This window comes from Bos grunniens, chromosome 16, assembly GCF_055505025.1.
Source record: "Bos grunniens cultivar Pamir isolate PY7600 chromosome 16, Bosgru_T2T1.0, whole genome shotgun sequence".
Lineage (NCBI taxonomy): Eukaryota > Metazoa > Chordata > Mammalia > Artiodactyla > Bovidae > Bos > Bos grunniens.
The window spans coordinates 61,553,360-61,572,121 of NC_141180.1; the positions used below are offsets into that span (position 1 = coordinate 61,553,360).

At 36.4% G+C, this 18,762-nt stretch overlaps 1 protein-coding gene across 1 annotated transcript in view; it reads left to right on the top strand.

Annotated features, from left to right (window-relative positions):
• USH2A (usherin) overlaps positions 1 to 18,762 on the top strand; it is a 300,571-nt gene that overhangs the window by 275,522 nt on the left and 6,287 nt on the right. Inside the window, exons 21-22 of the mRNA XM_086345320.1 lie at positions 940 to 1,109; positions 5,992 to 6,136. Of these exons, the coding sequence (XP_086201446.1) occupies positions 940 to 1,109; positions 5,992 to 6,136 (315 nt within the window). The remainder of the gene's footprint in view (positions 1 to 939; positions 1,110 to 5,991; positions 6,137 to 18,762) is intronic.

The window sequence follows — 18,762 nt, forward strand, 5'->3', positions numbered from 1 at the left end:
CTTTTGCTATGCTTTGAAGCTATAGATATCCAAAGAGATCCAAGTGCTGATTTAAGTGGGATATGTTAGGATTGTGAAGGGTAAGGGGAATTTCAGGTTTGATGTCCAAGGGAATCATTTCATAAATAAAATGTGCGTTGTGCTTGAGCATCTCTTAAGTGACTTCCAGCCATCTTGGCCAAATAGTAGGGCCATGATAGCACAAGTGATGAGCCATGGCATTCTGGAAGGGGAAAATCAAGGTCAGAAATGAAAAGTAATGGATGAAATAGCAGTACTGGGCCCTCCTAATCGTATGGGTCACTGGCTAATGAGAGTGCAGTGAGGTCCTTTGATAATACACCTTTGGTCAGCACATTTAAAATCCGTATTAAGATCTCAAGGATGGTAGGTAGAGAATGTATGTATGTACATCCCTGAACATTTCTATCAGGATTTACTGAAAACTTTTCACATGTCTTCAGGGTTATTTAGAACACTTTCAATGTTCCTCTTTCTAAAGTGTAATACTCTCCAAGAAGTTCAGTGAAGTACTTACATATATAAGAAATCCAATATGTCCCTATGCATTGTTCTAAGCTGTGGACTGAGACGTATTCTGTTTTGTGGTTTTTCCTTCTAAAGACTTCATACAACTTATGATTTCCTCCCCTATTACCTACCAGTTTTCTTTATGAACACAGGTCAATTCCTATTTTTATTTTGTAAATGGAAAACATCTTTGTTAGTAATGTGAGGTAGAGAACATGCTTGAAGATATATTTTTAAGGGAGTATTTTTTTATATACATGCCAGCATATTCTTTGATTTTTAAAATAAGAGTATTACATAAGGAATGTGATGTTTCTGAAACTATTAATAGGATAAACCTGTGATTTCAGCTTGAAAACCTGTTCATGTGACATTCATTGTTTCGGCTGTTGTTATTGTCGTTAATAGCGCCTGTATTTGTGATGCCCCCTTCAGTCTCCCCACTGTCTCCTCACTCGCTCAATGTGTCCTGGGAGCTGCCACCGGACAGTGTTACAAGAGGAAAAGTTGTGGGGTATAACATCAGTATGATTTCTGAACAATCACCTCAAAGGTCTTATCCAGTGGTAGTTCCACAGGTATTGTTATTTCCAATTCATGTCCTTCTAGAATTGAATTATGTCTTTGTTTTTATAGTTTCTGCATTTGCAGAATTCTGGCAGAATTTTCATCTATACAATCCTTAAATGGGGAATTTTTTCTTATATAATATCACTTATTTTTTTCTAGTACAAATGTAAATAGTATGGATATACTTTTGTTTCATGAAATCTGCTTTTCCTACTTAGCATATATCCTCAAGTATCTTTCAAGAGGTTGACGTTCAGTAGCTATGTACTATTGTATTGGTTAGGTACACAATAATGATTCAACCAATGCACAATCAATTGGTATGTATATTGTATGAATTCTTTTGGAAATGTAAATAACATCGATAAGAACATTTTGTATGTACATTTGTATATTTCAAGTTCCTAAGAAAAATTTCTGAGGGATGCAGTTTATTTTACAGCTTATAGCAAAGGTTATGAACATTTCAAGGTTTAGGATATGTAGTGACATATTGCTTACTAGTGGGTCATCTCCAGTCAGCAGTAATGAGACTAATGATCATAGGTAACAGTTACTGAGGCTTTACTTTGTACACACACTAAATCATGATATGTATAACATTCTTGGAAGATGAGAAGCTCTTGTTACTCTCCATGATACGGTATGGCCAGTGTTCTTTCTATCAGCACAAGGGTCATTCAGTCTCTCAGTCATATGCGACTCTGCGACCCCATGGACTGCCGCACGCCAGGCCTCCCTGTCCATCACCAGTTCCCGGAGTTTACTCAAACTCATGTCCATTGAGTCAGTGATGCCATCCAACCATCTTATCCTCTGTTGTCCCCTTCTCCTCTGGCCTTCAATCTTCCCCAGCATCAGGGTCTTTTCAAATCAGTCAGTTCTTCGCATCAGGTGGGCCAAAGTATTGGAGTTTCAGCTTCAGCATCCGACCTTCCAATGAACACCCAGGACTGATCTCCTTTAGGATGGACTGGTTGGATCTCCTTGCAGTCCAAGGGACTTTTAAGAATCTTCTCCAACACCACAGTTCAAAAGCATCAATTCTTCAGCACTCAGCTTTCTTTATAGTTCAACTCTCACATCCATACATGACTACTGGAAAAACCATAGCTTTGACTAGATGGACCTTTGTTGGCAAACTAATGTCTTTGCTTTTAATATGCTTGTCTAGGTTGGTCATAACTTTCCTCCAAGGAGCAAGCATCTTTTAATTTCATGGCTGCAACCACCATCTGAGTGATTTTGGAGCCCCAAAAAATAGTCCATCTCTGTTTCCCCATCTATTTGCCATAAAGTGATGGGACTAGATGCCATAATCTTAGTTTTCTGAATCTTGAGCTTTAAGCCAACTCTTTCACTCTCCTGTTTCACTTTCATCAAGAAGCTCTTTAGTTCTTCTTCACTTTCTGCCATAAGTGTGGTATCATCTGCATATCTGAGTTATTGATATTTCCCACCGCCATTCTTGATCCAGTTTGTGCTTCATCCAGTCCAACATTTCTCATGATGTACTCTGCATATAAGTTAAATGAGCCGGGTGACAATATACAGCCTTGATGTACTCTTTTCCCAATTTGGAACCAGTCTGTTGTTCCATGTCCAGTTCTAACTGTTACTCCTTGACCTGTATCCATATTTCTCAGGAGGCAGGTCAGGTGGTCTGGTATTCCCATCTGTTGAAGAATTTTCCACAGTTTGTTGTTATCTGCGCAAAGGCTTTGGCATAGTCAATAAAGCAGAAATAGATGTTTTTCTGGAACCCTCTTGATTTTTCAATGATCCAACAGATGTTGGCAATTTGATCTCTGGTTCTTCTGCCTTTTCTAAATCCAGATTGAATATCTGGAGGTTCATGGTTCATGTACTGTGAAACCTGACTTGTAGAATTTTGAGCATTCTTTGGCATTGCCTTTCATTGGGATTGGAATGAAAACTGACCTTTTCCAGTCCTGTGGCCACTGTTGAGTTTTTCCAAATTTGCTAGTATATTGAGTACAGCACTTGCACAGCATCATCTTTTAGGATTTGAAATAGCTCAGCTGGAATTCCATCACCTCCTCTAGCTTTGTAGTGATGCTTCCTAAGGTGCACTTGACTTCGCATTCCAGGATGTCTGGCTCATCAGACTTGTGGATGTGGGGTCTGGACACAGCATATTATGCCTTCTGGCTATTACTTGTATTATAATATTCTATTCCAAGAAAGTAAAATTTAAAAAAAAAAAGCATAGTTTATAAAACACGTCCCAGAAATCAACTTGTTTTGATCCCATTTTTACCAATTACTAGGCATATCTCACATCTCTGTGCTTGAGATTTCACTAATTTGTTAAATGCAAAAACAATTTCTGCTTATCTATAGTTTATATGGAGCTTAAAAAGCTCAACAGATATTAGATATTATTTTTAGTGATTGTTATTAATGGGATAGGATTACATACATTTATAAAATATTCAATAGGGCAGGAAAATATTTTTATATTGAGAAAACAGGTATATAAAAATCTTTGATCATTTTAAAATAACTTTATTTATTTATTTTGACAGTGCTGGGTCTTTGTGGCTGTGTAGGGTTTTCTCTAGCTGTGGCAATCGCTGTGATCTAGCTGTGGTGCTTGGGCGTCTGATTGCAGTGGCTTTTCTCATCGCAGAACATGGGCTCAATAGCTGCAGTTCCTGGGCTCTGGAGCACAAGCTTAGCAGTTGTGGTGCATGGGCTTAGCTGCTCCGCAGCATGTGGGATCTTCTGGGACCAGGGATCAAACCCATATCTCTTGCATTGGCAGATGGATTCTAACCACTGAGCCACCAAGGGAGTCCCCTTTATTTGTTTAAAAGTCTTTTTGTGTGTGTGTGGCAGAATTAAAATAAGGATATAGATATGTCACTTTATTTTCTTTCTTGCACCCTCTCCTGCAAGTATTCCATCATATATTCAAGAAAATTAAATCACCAGTGGCAAAGTCGAATTTTTTTTTTACATTCTCAACAATTAAATTTCTATCCACACTGACCTGAATGTGTGTCATTATAATCTTGATAAATAAATAGCCAAAATTTCTGGGGAAAGCCTACTGTAAAAAATAATGGTTAAAGGATCTTTCCCTAAGAATGTGGCAGGAGACATTTATAGAAGTGGTGACGTTATCATTGTAGGATTTTAAGCTTTGCTCCTTTAAGATTAATCCCCCCAAAAAGTTTTCAATTAAATATATCCTTTAAAACTTGTTAAGATGATTCTGTATACATGATAAAGACACAGTTTATCTGAGTGATAATTTTACATGCCCCAAACTCTAGGAAAAATGTCTGTTAAAAATCACATAATTTCTATTAACTATATGTAGAGGAGTAAAATTTAATCAAAATTAATATTAATCCACGTTTTCTCTTTACTACATTTCATTATGTGTTCTTGAGACAGAGAATACTTTGTTTAAAAAGATAAAACTTTTAAAATTAAATAAATACTTTAATGTATTTTATCTTAACAATTGCAGAAAATCTACATTAAATTTCATCAGAATTGTTCTAAATAGGATAAATTTTATAGCAATATTAAGTAAGTTTTACTCATTTCCAAGTTTTCTTTGTGGGGTGGGAGGGGGGAAGCTTTAAATCACATTGCACAAAAGAAAAAAAAATTATATCCTCAAAATCTAAGTAGCCATTTTGAAACTAGAAAAAGGATTAGTAAATCAGTGTTTGATGTTTTTCTGATTTCTAAATGTAATTGAAGGAAGTGGTATTAATGTTTTTACATTTTCTACATTTTTAGAATCTTTAAATCACCTTTATTTCTGAAAAATGTTATGTTAACAATGTAATTTATATTCTAATCACACTGCTTTCAAGAACTACTCAGCTTATGAAAATTTAAAGTCAATACTCAGGCATATAATCCAAATGAATTTTATTGTACTCCTAAAGGAAAAACAAAATCTGGAAATTGACTTCATATGTAACTAATATTTAGTTATATGTAGTATTTATATGTATGGAAGATTATTTGATATCCTGTTATCAGTATCTCTTAGAAAAATAGTTTGTGCTCATGCATGCTGTCAGACTGTTGGTTAATGACTTTTTTCTGAATATAATCACCAGGGGCCTTTGTATCTATAGACTAAGCAAATTTACATGGTTGCTTTTGATCAGTTCTAGTTATATTGACAGACTAGCTCTTGGTGTTGATTGTTTAATTATTTGTTTATGGACCATAGAGTCTCCTTTGCTCACATCTGCTATTTTCATTCGAAATTGTGTGATAAAGACAATGTTTCAAAAAAAAAAAAAAAGTAACCGTTTGATCAATATGCTTACACTTAGTTGTACAAGAAAGGCAATTGAGAATTGACTTCATGTAGATGCTCAGTAATCTTTCCTTTTTTCTCCTTTTCCTTCCTGCAGCTTTCTTTCTTTCTTCCTTTTTTTAAGAGCAAATGATGGGATTGATTTAATGAAGTGATGACATTTTTCTGTACCAGCTCCATCAGCTAGCATGTGGACATTACTGCACTAGGTTCATCCTGGCCAAGCCCTGTGGTTTTATTTGGACTTTTTTCACAATAACAATGAGCGTGTCACCATTCTTTATCTCTACTGTCGGTGACAAGAGCCACACCACCACGCTGCTTTATGAGGCAATAACTCGGTTTCCTCATTTATCCACTCAGGAACTGGATTATTACCTCATAAAACAGTGTGATTGTACAATTATCAATTAAACCCTAGCTTGTTGAGTCCCTTCAAAAAGAAATTCCTTTTTCTAATTGTGGTTGGCAGTAATTCCCTCTGTTGAAATTTCTGGAAATTTGCTTGTCAAGCTTATATTTTTCACAATAGATATCTAATATCTGACTTTTTTTTTTTTTTTCTTACCTTGCAGGTATTGTATACTGCTAAATCCCAAGAACTATCTTATATTGTAAAAGGACTAAAACCTTATAGGATATACAACTTTACTATTTCTCTCTGCAACTCAGTTGGCTGTGTAACCAGTGCTTCAGAAGCAGGACAGACTTTAGCATCAGGTAAGCAAGTTTTAGCAGATGTGAAAAATATATTGTATGTTTATAAAGAAAACACCTACAAAGCTCAATAGCGTCTCTAGTTTGGGCTTAATATTTGTCTTTTCAGCTTTCTCTTACTCCCTCACAAACTCTGATTGCTACTGACCTTGACATAGTTGAACAGAAAAATAAATTTAAGAGCCTGGAGGATTCCTGAGTTGCAGTGTCATAATAAATATAATGAGGTGCAGATTGACTCTAGGACTCAGCCACCACCCTAAGTCCTAAAGGTGTCCCAACAATTGTTAGAAGTATTTAGGAGGCTTCTTGTGAGGATTCGGAATACTTCTCCCTTCAGCCTTAACCTTTCGTGTGGGATTGGATTTACCCACTCCTGCCCCATGGAGCTAACAGCAGACATCCAGAAATTAGTAGGCTGCACTGGTGTCATATTTTGCCTTTATTGGATAGGCAATAGTGTTATTATCTGTTTATTATAAATATAAAATTGCTAGGTGCATAACATTGAAATAAAAAACTTATTATCAAGTATAATCTTAGTAGGAGATGGCTTGTATAATTTTTTGTTTGCTTCACTTAGAACAAATTAAGTTCATACAAACTTGATTACATGTATTATTAACACCTATATAACCCAATTACTTACAAGTTAAGATTTTTTTTCAAATCAGTTTTTCTGTCAGCATCCAACAAGGCTTAGTTTCCTGGTGCTCTTTAAGGAAATATCCAGATGTGAAGAGGTTATGAAATTTCTAGCAAACATATTTAGCTATGAAAATATTCCTCAGACCTTCTTCCTTACTGTTTCCATATAAAGTTCCATAGTTTTTGTTATATTTTATTTTAGTTCTGGAAAACTTGTTTGGCCCAAATTATATTAATATACAACAAATATCAAGTATAGCAAGTAATTTTTCTTCAAATTTTCTGTCAGCAAGGAAGACTCCAAAGTTTCAAGAAATTATGTTTTATTATCTGCATGAGTGAACTCTGTGTTTTTCACATACTTAACCTATATTTACAAATATTTATGGAGTACGTAGCTTGAACAAAACACCATTTTCCTGTAAGACTGTACATTTATTTATTTTTATATATTATGTTATTAGAGAGCTACAGAGTGTGGATAATAGTATCTGTCTCCTTTAGGAAAAATGATGTAACTGGGTGATGAGAACAAAAATTAAGAGTAATCTGTCCTGGGGGCCAGAGAAAGTGAAAGCAGAAGCCACATGAGCGGAAGATTGGACAGAGGCCTAGTGGAGGCTAAAGGGACCCCGACCATGTGCTTAAGCAGAACTGAAATCACAGCTTTTCAGGGATTTAGAACATTTAAAAGTCATCTAGGGTGACCGTCTTGCCAATATTAATACATTGCTGGCAACATTCCTTCCAAGTGTTTGATCCTTTAGTGGTAGAGAAACTGCTCCTTCTCCAGCAAATCAGACCATGTATAGTGACCTCTTTGAAAAGGCAATTTTCAGACTGATAATGATCCAAAATATTTCCTTCTGGCTTCTACTGAACATTCTCCTTCCAATCCCTTGGGGGCTGTTCTCATTTTAATTCCTATTCCTCGTGACATCACGTCCAATAACATCTTCAATAATAATACCTCCACCCAAGTCTTCTTTCCTTAAGGCTGTGTACCATACTAGCTCCCATCTGCACTCTACATGCTCCAGTTTGTGACACTGTTAGGACAGGCTCTTTCCTCTAGATGAGATCTACTCTCGTCTTTTCGTAGACACAACCTGAAAGAACTGAATGGGGGCATGCTGGTCCCTAGAGACTAGACAGATCCTGGAGATGGAAAGTGAAAAGCAGGGAAGATGTCTGTAGAATGGCATCCTTCCTGCTTAAAGCACCAGTGATTCCATCTGTGTGAATATTGTCCTCAGTGGTTTCAGCAAGAGTTCCTGTGGCGTGGAACTCACCCCCCCCCAGTGCTCTATGCCCTTGTTTTAGTCTCTGGTGAGGATGCTTAAGGCCACTCTATCTATTGGAAGGTGAGTGGAGCAGAACTCATCTAAGCCCTCTCAGTGTTCTCTCTCTGCCTCTTTATCCATGAGAACAGAATTTGGAAACTTCTCATGTTCTCTGAAACCCATGAGATGTGCAAGTTCATTGACGTTTTCAAATAAGAATTTACTTACACATCTAAGGGAAAAATGATAAGCCAGAATGCCATGACTTGAATTTGGGCTCTCAATGGCACCCCACTCCAGTACTCTTGCCTGGAAAATCCCATAGGCAGAGGAGCCTGGTAGGCTGCAGTCCATAGGGTCGCTAAGAGTCGGACATGACTGAGAGACTTCACTTTCACTTTTCACTTTCATGCATTGGAGAAGGAAATGGCAACCCACTCCAGTGTTCTTGCCTGGAGAATCCCAGGCACGGGGGAGCCTGGTGCGCTGCCGTCTATGGGGTTGCACAGAGTCGGACACGACTGAAGCTACTTAGCAGCAGCCGCAGCAGCTAGCTTTATGACTATAGCTTTATGACCTTGAGTAAATTGCATAATCTCTGTGCCTTTGTCTTCCAAATTACAAATAAGGATACCCTATATTTTAGTGTTCTCCTGAGGAATGAAAAGAGTGAATACATGTTAAATATTTAAGGCAGTGTCTAACACAAAGTCAAATCTCAAAACAAATTATTTCTATCAAGATTTTTGTCATAATTATTACATAATCTTTCTGTTAGTCACAGTGCGTTATAGAATTTCTGTTATCAAAGTCATGAAGTTTTACTTTGCAACTTGGTTTCCATAACATTATTTTAACATAAATGTAACAATGGAGAGTCCTAAAACTAAGGATTGAATGACAAAAGTAAGCTGTAGGGAACTAACATTGAAAAGCATCATTTTTCAGTTCTGTGAGGAGCATGTTGTCCTGAATTATGACATGTATTTCAAGATTTTGATCAAAAACTGCACATTTCAAATTTGTTGTTTACAGTATAAAATTAATAATGTGCTATAACATACCATTGCTATGTTTTGTTGTGAATGCTCGATTCAGTAAGTTTCTATGAAGGTTCTAATTTCTAATTTCAGGCATTAGGAAGTGGGGTGAGCTCTAATAGAAACCATTCACGCTTTAATGATGTCTGTATTAAGATGTTGACATATAACAGGTAGGATGAACACCTTGGGGGAAAGGATAAAAGAAAGCTATTGGAACAGAGAATATGAGATAGGTGACTGATTTAGCAGATTGGGAAATTATGCCAGGTTAAATGGCATTTGAGGTGGACTATAAATAATTGGTAAAGTTGTTTGTAGATATTTTTTGAGTTTATATCATGTGCTTGTTGCTGTTTCAGGTGCTGTTCCATACTGACATGATGAAAGCTGGGGGTTGTGATTTCTCTGTCAGTAGAGTATAGTAGAGATTAGAAGAGAATGTGGAAATAGAGTCTGGTAGGCAGTCCAAGGGGGAATCCCCTGGTGGCTCAGCAGTAAAGAATCTGCCTGCCAGTGCAGGAGATTTGTGTTCAATCCCTGGTCTGGGAAGATCCCCTGGAGAAGGAAATGGCAACCCACTCCAGTATTCTTGCCTGGGAAATGCCGTGGACAGAGGAGCCTGGTGGGCTACAGTCCATGGGGTCACAAAGAGTCAGATACGACTTACTGACTAAAACAACAGGACATTCCAAAAAAAGTCATGAGAAAGTAAATTAGATAAATAGAAAGAAATATTAGAAGCATGAAATGGAATGCTTCAAGGGAAAGAAATCCACAGGTTAAGAAGAGGGAGGAACTGAAGATGACAGTAAATATCCTAGACCATGGTGACGCCACTAAATGTAATGAAGAAAGACCAGATGGGAGAAGTAAAGCCATGAGTTTCAGTTCAATTATTTGAACAAAACATATCCATGACAATAATAACCAGCCAACAGCAGAAAATGCAAATCTGGAGCTTAAGAAGGATGTAAGTTTTATAATTGTCTGCATATAAAAGGAGGTAAAACTATGGATGGTGATATATTAGTGAAGGCAGAGAAAATACAAAAAAAAGTTTACACCTCAGCGAATGCTCACATTCTGGGAGAAAGAGAAAAGGAAAAATTAAAGGAACAGAGACATGATCAGAGTTAGCTATAGAATCTAGAAAGAGCACTATTCAAAAAGTCAAGGGCAGAGAGAATTCTAGAAGGAGAATGTCAGTAGAGTCACAGACAGTAGGGAAAGGGAAAGAAATGTAAGATACAAGGAATGTGGGGTCATTGATGATCCCCTGGGCAGCACTCTGATTAGCATAGTCAGAGCAAAAGCTGGGAGGTAAGAAAAGTAGACAGTTGCAGAAGATGGTAAGTTTTAAATGTGTAGGTTTTTGTTCTTTGCCAAAATGTTCCTTCTACTCAATTTCCATAAAAACATGCATTAATTTTGTTCACATGTGAGATTCTTTCTTTTCTGAGAGAAAAAATTAGTGTTTTCCTGGAAAAATTTTTGTTTCTTGGTGTCTTAATTTATCTTGTCAGCACTCTATGACTTTTCATCTGCCAGACAGGGAATGAAGTCAATTACATGACAAAAATATGGAAAATAATTTTTGCTCGCCACTTGATTTATGGTAAAATGCATTGTTTTCAGGGGTGTGCAGGCCAGGGAAAATGGACTTGTTTTTATTAGAATATAAGGAAAACCCCGGAAATTACAGATCCAATATCCTTCTTGCCTCTGTTTTCAGTAGATAAATAGGGTATTTCTTTTTTTTTTTTTTTAATTTTCCTAGGATTAAATGTCTGTGTAACTGATGGATTTTAAGTCATAGAAATAAACAATGAGAAGGTCAGTGCTTTTGAATGGTCAACAGTTTGTTGTAGGAAAGGAATAAAAGTTGACTTGCAGCACTATGACTTTCTTGCTCTGTCTCTTCTAGTAATAAAATTATGGTTTGGAGGATACAGAATTCCAATAGATTTGTGGGAAATTTAACTCTAAAGTCTAAATGTAGTTCATGTGAGTGAATTGCCAAGGATCAGAACAACCATTTAAAAACTTTGAAAAACAGCACCATAAATTGGAAGTAGTATTCAGCTTTTCTGAAGTGCCGAATCACGAAAATATATTTTTTTCCTTACACCTCAGTCACAGAAATCAAAAAGATACTTGTTAGATATGTCTGTTTCATTAAAAAGCTTGAGAATTGTGATTTGCTGTCCTTCAAGTATTTTTTCGATTAGATGTATCATTAGAATTGGCACATTTCGTCCGGAATGTTTATCACTACTCCTTTAGTTTTGGTGCCCATGAACAGTTCCAGAACTGATTTGAGAGAGGTACTCTCCCAGGAGCAGCTGCAACTCTATTGCAAAATCTTCAAGAAAGTGTGATGGGTGGCTTTGGAGTTGCTTCTGGGTTTATATGGGTCATGATCTGACAGACTGGGCCCTTAGAAGCTTCTAATCCTTTTCTTTAAGATTACCCTTTTAATCTAATAACTTTGTACATTTCCATCCTTTGTGAATTAAGTACAAATTAAACCTTCCTTCAGAGAAATTCCTTTTGGAGATCCATTCCTGGAAGAACGATGTCCTATTTCCTTTACCCATCATAAATTGACCTCTTCACTACAAGCTTAGAAGTGCCCATTTCCCATTAAGCAAGTAATTAGTGGTGCATTAAGTTTCCTGTCTGAATCCATCCAAAGTAGAATGTATGGGTTGTTTGCTGCTGGGTTGAAAACACACATTGTTTTGTATGCAGGTACATAAGTCTTTTCTTTGTGAATAGGACCCAGAGTGATTAAACAAGCACTTTTAATATGTTAATTTATAATTTTAATTACAACAATCTTGTATATATAGTCATTAGTGAATACTAATATAAATATTTTTCTATCTTTTTATTCATAATGCATAAACCAATCATCCAGTTACTTCTCTGAGGTTGCCTGTTTTTGTTTCATAATACAATCTTTGTTCTTAGTTATGAATGCATTTTGTTCGTTCCTGTCTTGAATAATCCCTCATTAAGCCAGTCACTTTCTGCTCCATGCTAAAAAGGAAAAATTATCATGCAAATGTGGCACGCCATATTAAAAAGCACATTACCCAACACTTTTGTTGCTGTCCTTCAATTAGTTTCCCTTCTTTGAATTTAATTCCATTTGTTGTTAAACTACCAACTTGATGTATGGACTCATGAATCTCAGGCTGCTGCCAAGAAAGTGGGGGGAAAAAAAATCAAAGCCTCTTCGAAGAGCTGCAGAGGCTAGCTGAAATGAATTTGTTTCACCTTTGACAAGAACACTTGAACAGCAGTGAAATCCTCTGCTGATTCAACTTGGCTAATTATCCAATTATTTATTTCAAGAATAAAGGCTCTGTTTTACAATTAGAGAAGTGTAAGGCAATCTGAGAAATTTGGTAATGACAGCTGACTTAAGTCACTTCTAAGATAAACAGTATCTGTGCAAACTTGTCTCACCCAGTCTTTTTAGGCAGCCGTTCTCACGTCTTAGCATCAGGGAAATCCTGAGAGTAGGAGGAAGGGCTGGTTTTGTTTGTTTGTTTTTCTCGTTCAACAACAGAAATTATTTTGCACTTCTAACCACTATGTCAAATTTCCATGGCTCTCAAGCAATGTTAAAGTTGTATTTCTCTTGATTAAAAGCTTTTGGTTCAAAGCAATACTTTTTAATTGCCTAATGATATAAGTCAGTTCTTAGGAAAGAACCGCACATTTAGGAGTTCATTTGCAATATAACTGAAAAATTCATTGCATGGCAGTAAAACAATTTACTGTTAATTACAAGGAGAAGAATTTGCTGTAGCATGCTCACAGATTGCCATGAATCATGCAGCACTCCTAGAGATTTATAACAGATGTGTAAGTGGGATGAATTAGCAGGGTTTAATAACAGAGACACAAATCATGCAGACTTCAAGGAGCTTTAATTGATATACTAGAATGTGACGGGCATGAATCACTCAGCCATTCAACAGCACTGTAACATATGGTCAGCTCAATATGCTGCATCTGAAATCGGTTGGTGAGTCGTTGGTTGTCCCATATGGTAGAAGCAATATATTTTTCATGATTCAAAAAATACATCCATTTTTTTAAAAGAAATTTGATTGCAAAGCATGTTTGTTATTGAACAGTCACTTGAATGCCAAACTGGGTTTTTTTTATAATGATTTTTTTTTTTGACATGGCGGCTTCCCAAAATAAATAGCAGCTACTACTTGTAATACCAGATCGTTGGAGACATTATGAGAACCAAATTGGTGCTTGTTGGCAGGCTTGATCCACAGTAAAACCTACAGAAGAGTTCAGCCGATGAGAGCTGCGATTGTTTGGGAAATCCTTCGGATTCTGGCAAAGCAAACCAAATGAAAGGGATGATGTCAGTCTCAGAGAAGTTCAGGAATGCCCAGATTTGCAATGAGAATAGATGGAATTGAATGAGAGACCTTTACTTAGCAGGGTAGGAAAGTGACTGGGATAACACTGGAATCCATAGTGTAACAATTGGATACAACATTTTAAAAATCAGCCTCTTAATTAAAGGTTCAGTCCTCTGGGAGCATTCTAAAAAAAATCCTGGAAGAACATTCATCAGTGGTAGCACCAATCTCATGTTATTCCTGAATGATTATTTCAGTGTAGGAAAACAGGCAACCCTGGTGCAGACCAGGAGCTGGGAAGATGCAATATCTTTCTATGGAAACTAGAATCTGGCAGCTTTGGACAAAGCTTGCGTAGCATTAGTAAATCTGACAGACTTGAAAAAGGAATATTGCAGCCTTACAACTGTGGCTGCCAGAATTTAATGTCAACAATTAAAATTTATTTTGATCCTTACCTACTGTTTATTACTGTTTGTATACACAACAGACCTTACTAATACAGACATGCACTATTAGATGGAATTACCATCTGTTCAGAGTGAAATGCTGGCATCTGTCTTAGACGCTAAAACTAAAATGATATTATTTCTAACAAAACAAAATTAACTGCTTTTTACTCACCAACTTTAATGTTGAATGTGTGCTGTGCCCAAGGAAAAGGCTTGTTGATACACTGTGTAGTGGCCTCTGTTGCCGGGTCTGCATTTAGATAAGTGACTTTCATGAGACCTCTGTTGACCTTTTTGGCGTAGCAGAAATGAAATGTAGAAATCACACTTTGTGATACACTGTTTCAGTTTTCTGAGGTATTAACCATAGTGAGGCATTAAAACAGTACAGTTAAAATGTGTAAGAATTGAAATAGACTATTGTATGCAAAATATTTTGATATGTCCTAAATAAATGCAACGGAAAAGCTACATTGAAATTCATGTGAACGAAGTTGCCATACACCCACAGTGACACCTTTAGGAAAAAATAAACTGTTACCTTCTCTGCTGGACTACTTTTAATTTTCTCCTACACTGACACCTAGGAAAGATTTATACTCAGTACCCCCTCCTTTATTTTAAGCCTAAGTAAGAGATCTCTAGCTTTTCGAAGTTAGAGAATTTGGAGTATCAAGGACAATGGTAGTTTCCATACTAATGTAGGATCCATGATGCTACTTTCTGAGAAGCCTGACTTCAGTTCTGTATATCACAAAATAATAAATTCTGTCACACTAACATTTAATGCATGTACACAGTGCATTAACTGTAACTGTAGTACATCTATTTGTTCTAGAGGAGACTTGAAAATGATTAAAAAATCAATACTTTGCTGTCAGAGAAGCAAGTGTTACGATGCATTTAAGTAGTTAATTGCATAAGCCCCATAAAAGCTTCAAGTTTGGGTAGGAAGGATGCCATAATTACAGTCCAAGCAACTACCTTTTATTAATGGGGGACTTTAGGGAACAATGCTTGTTGTCATCGCTGCTGCTATGTGAAGTTCAGAAATCATGGCTCACTCCCTTTACGTGTAGGATGCAAGTTGTGTGCAAATTATGGAGAATCACCAGTATGACAGCTGGCTAAGGTAGTGTATATTCACCAAGAAGGTGATTCGCCTTAAATTCTTGAAAAGAAATGCTTTCTGGACTTTCTTTATATCATAAAACACATAGAAAAATCATAATATTTGTGTGCCATGGTAAAGAACAAGGTGACTCAAGTTGCAGGGATAAGTTGGCTGGGTTCCTGGAGGGATGAGGGACCTGTATGTCCAACAGCCCTTCATGATTTACTCTTGAGAAGTACTACTTGCAAATGTTCAGCCAGAATTTTCTAACTGGAAGAGATCATAGGTATAATCGGGTCTGTCCTGCTCTTCAATAAATGAGATACTAACCAGCAATTCTACCCCTGAGTATATATCTGAAATACAAAAAGCACTAATTTGAAAAGATGCATGCACCTCCATGTTCATAACAGCATTATTTATAATTGACAAAATATGAAAGCAACCAAAGCATCCATCAACAAATAAATGGATAAAGACGATGTAGTACATATCAGTTCAGTCACTCAGTCGTGTCTGACTCTCTGCGAACCCATGGACCGCAGCACACCAGGCTTCCCTGTCCATCACCAACTCCCAGAGCTTGCTGAAACTCAGGTCCATCAAGTCAGTGATGCCATCCAACCATCTCATCCTCTGTCGTTCCCTTTGCCTGCCTTCAATCTTTCCCAGCATCAGGGTCTTTTCAAATCAGTCAGTTCTTTGCATCAGGTGGCCAAAGTATTGGAGTTTCAGCTTCAACATCAGTCCTTCCAATGAACACCAAGGACTGATCTCCTTTAGGATGGAAGGATGGACTGGTTGGATCTCCTTGCAGTCCAAGGGACTCTCAAGAGTCTTCTCCAACACCACAGTTCAAAAGCATCAATTCTTCAGTGCTCAGCTTTCTTTATAGTCCAACTCTCACATCCGTTCACGACTACTGGAAAAACCATAGCTTTGACTAGATGGACCTACATATACCCAATGGAATACTACTCAGCCATTAAAAAGAATGAAATCTTACCAATGAGACAACATGGATGGACTTGGAAGGCATTTGTTAAGTGAAATAAGACAATATTGTATCACTTATATATGGAATCTAAAAAAAAATACAACAAACTAATGAATGTAACCCAAAGAGCAGCCACACAGATAGAGAGAACAAGCTAGTGGTTACAAGCAGGAAGAGGGAAGAGAGAAGTTTAGGAAATGAGAGGTCCAAACTATTCTGTATAAAATAAGCTACAAGGATATATTGTACAACACAGGCAACATAGCCAATATCTTATAACTGTAAATGGAGTATAGCCTCTAAAAATTGCACATCACTCTGTTGTACACCTATAACTTATATAATATTGTACATCAACTAAACTTCAATACGCTTTTTTTTCCCCTAAAAAATGAATGTGTGAAATACTTAACAGAGAGGCCAAATAATAGATTAGCCAATGTTCCATAAGTAGGGTCTTAAAGGACCAGTATAGAACCTAAGGTTTCTCCTTTCCAGATCAGTTCCACTATACATCTCTCTTGAAGAAGACTAGTAAACAAAAAGAGAATGGGAAAATTGATGCTGTTCTTTCCTCAGCCGTAGAATAGGCCAGCCAACAAGATCTATCTGAGTGCTGGGAGATCTCAGAAAGTCAGGAGAAGAATCCTTTCCTCTTCTGACCCTGACTGGAGAGTGCTTGCTCACTGGAAAATCATGGCTTCGTGATCAACCTGGATATAATGTCTGAGTCCTGGTCCCAGTGCCCTTTTTCACAGGTGTTTGTGGCTAGCAGCATTTGGCAAATCACATTTCCCGTGACGGTTTGCATCTCTGAGAAAAAGTCAGAATCATTTTTCACTGACAAGATGCCTGAGGATGTCATATATTAGTGTTCCCCTTATACCCCTGAAATGAGGAAAGGCTGTTTATTCCTAGATTTCCATCTTCCTTGTAGTTGAGGATGCTTTAAGATATTGACACAGCCATGCAGTCTTCATAGACAACAAACTCTTCCTTGAAAACATGGATTTGATTTTAAAGAGGTGTCATCAGCAAGAGCTTCTGCTCATTTAGTCTTCAGTTCTTATCCTAAGATGCTCAAACTCCACACTACATAAATTTTGCGAGTGCAAATTTATGCATTATGATATGCTATTAATCAGATTATAAAGTAATACATGCTACATAAAAAAGAATATATATTACAGAGTGTTTTTTAAAAGAATGATTATAAGTAGAAGAGTGAGACTAGAAATTGGATTACAGAGTTAATGCAAAAAATACAAGAGCATTGTAATTTTATTCCAAGTGGAAACAGAATTTGAATCTTGTTATTCTTTGAAATGATGGATATTGAAGTTTGCATTTATAAGAGAATTTTCTAAGTAAATACAGATAGGTTCTGAATGTGAATGAATTGAATCATTTTATAATATGTAATCTTAAAGATACTTTATTGGGTCATAATAATAGTGTCTTGTACTTATATAGAAATTTGCCTTATAAAACCTAACAATTATATTGTTTTTAAAAACTTATTTTCAAGGTGTCTTACTGAAAATTTATTCTTATATTGTCTGAGAGAAACCTGAGTCACATAATTTTGAAGTGTTTTTCTAAAATCATGCAGAATTGGATTAAAAAAATGGAAATATAATCTCTAGAAGGTTCCAATGACTTTTCCATAATCCCATAATGTCTCTTAATTTATTGCTTTGTGATTAACAAATTTATACCTATAATCTATCCACTTTGGTGATCTGAGATTTAATCTTTTATTCCCTGGTCTCTTAGTGAGTCTAAGTTTGTATGCATGTGTTTAATAGTTCAGGAGTATCTGTTTATCTTATTATCATTCTGTTAATACTTGTGAATGTGTATGAGACCAGTCTCATTTAGTTGATTGAAAATTCCCTTTCTGATACTAAGGGAACTCTGAAGATAATGACTAAGTGCTCATCCATTCAGCAGGGCTGGAGACTCCAAGTGAAACTATAAGAGACAGCTGAGAGGTGTTTATTTATTTTTAAACAAGTGAATAAAATACATACACACACATTCTAATTCCACTCCTCTGTAGTTGACTTCCTAAGAATATTGTCACTGCTCAGTGGAATAATTCTGTGAGTCTAGAAGAGATGCTTGACTACTTGTTAGAGTTTAAATAGTCAACATTAATTTTAGTGGGTTCTCAATGCAGAATTGTCCTTATTGATTATAATCATTTTGTCATAGTTTTAAAATTGCATGTTCTCAATTTTAGTAGATATTAAAACAAACACCCTCCACCCCCCCCCCCAAAAAAAAAAAAAACCTACTGAGTTGCTGGCATTCCTTTTGCTTTGATTCTGAAATTATATTCTTGATTAAGAAGTGATTATTAAAAAAAATGAAACAAAACAACAACAAAAAAGAAGTGATTTTGGATGATGTATCATTGGGGAAAGGATTTTGAATAAAATAATGGTACAAAGCTTTCATTATCTCCTTCCAGCTGGGTGATTGGAATAAAGTAAAAGAGTATCAAATGTCAAGCAAATGGGACCTTGAGAATGAAGCTGATTTTAAATAAGTTTGTTTTCTACATCTGACTCTGTAAATAATTTCATTTGTAACATATTTTTTTGGATTCCACATATAGGGGCTATCATATGATATTTGTCTTTCTCTGACTCCCTTCAATCAGTGTGACAATCCTCTAGGTGCATTCACA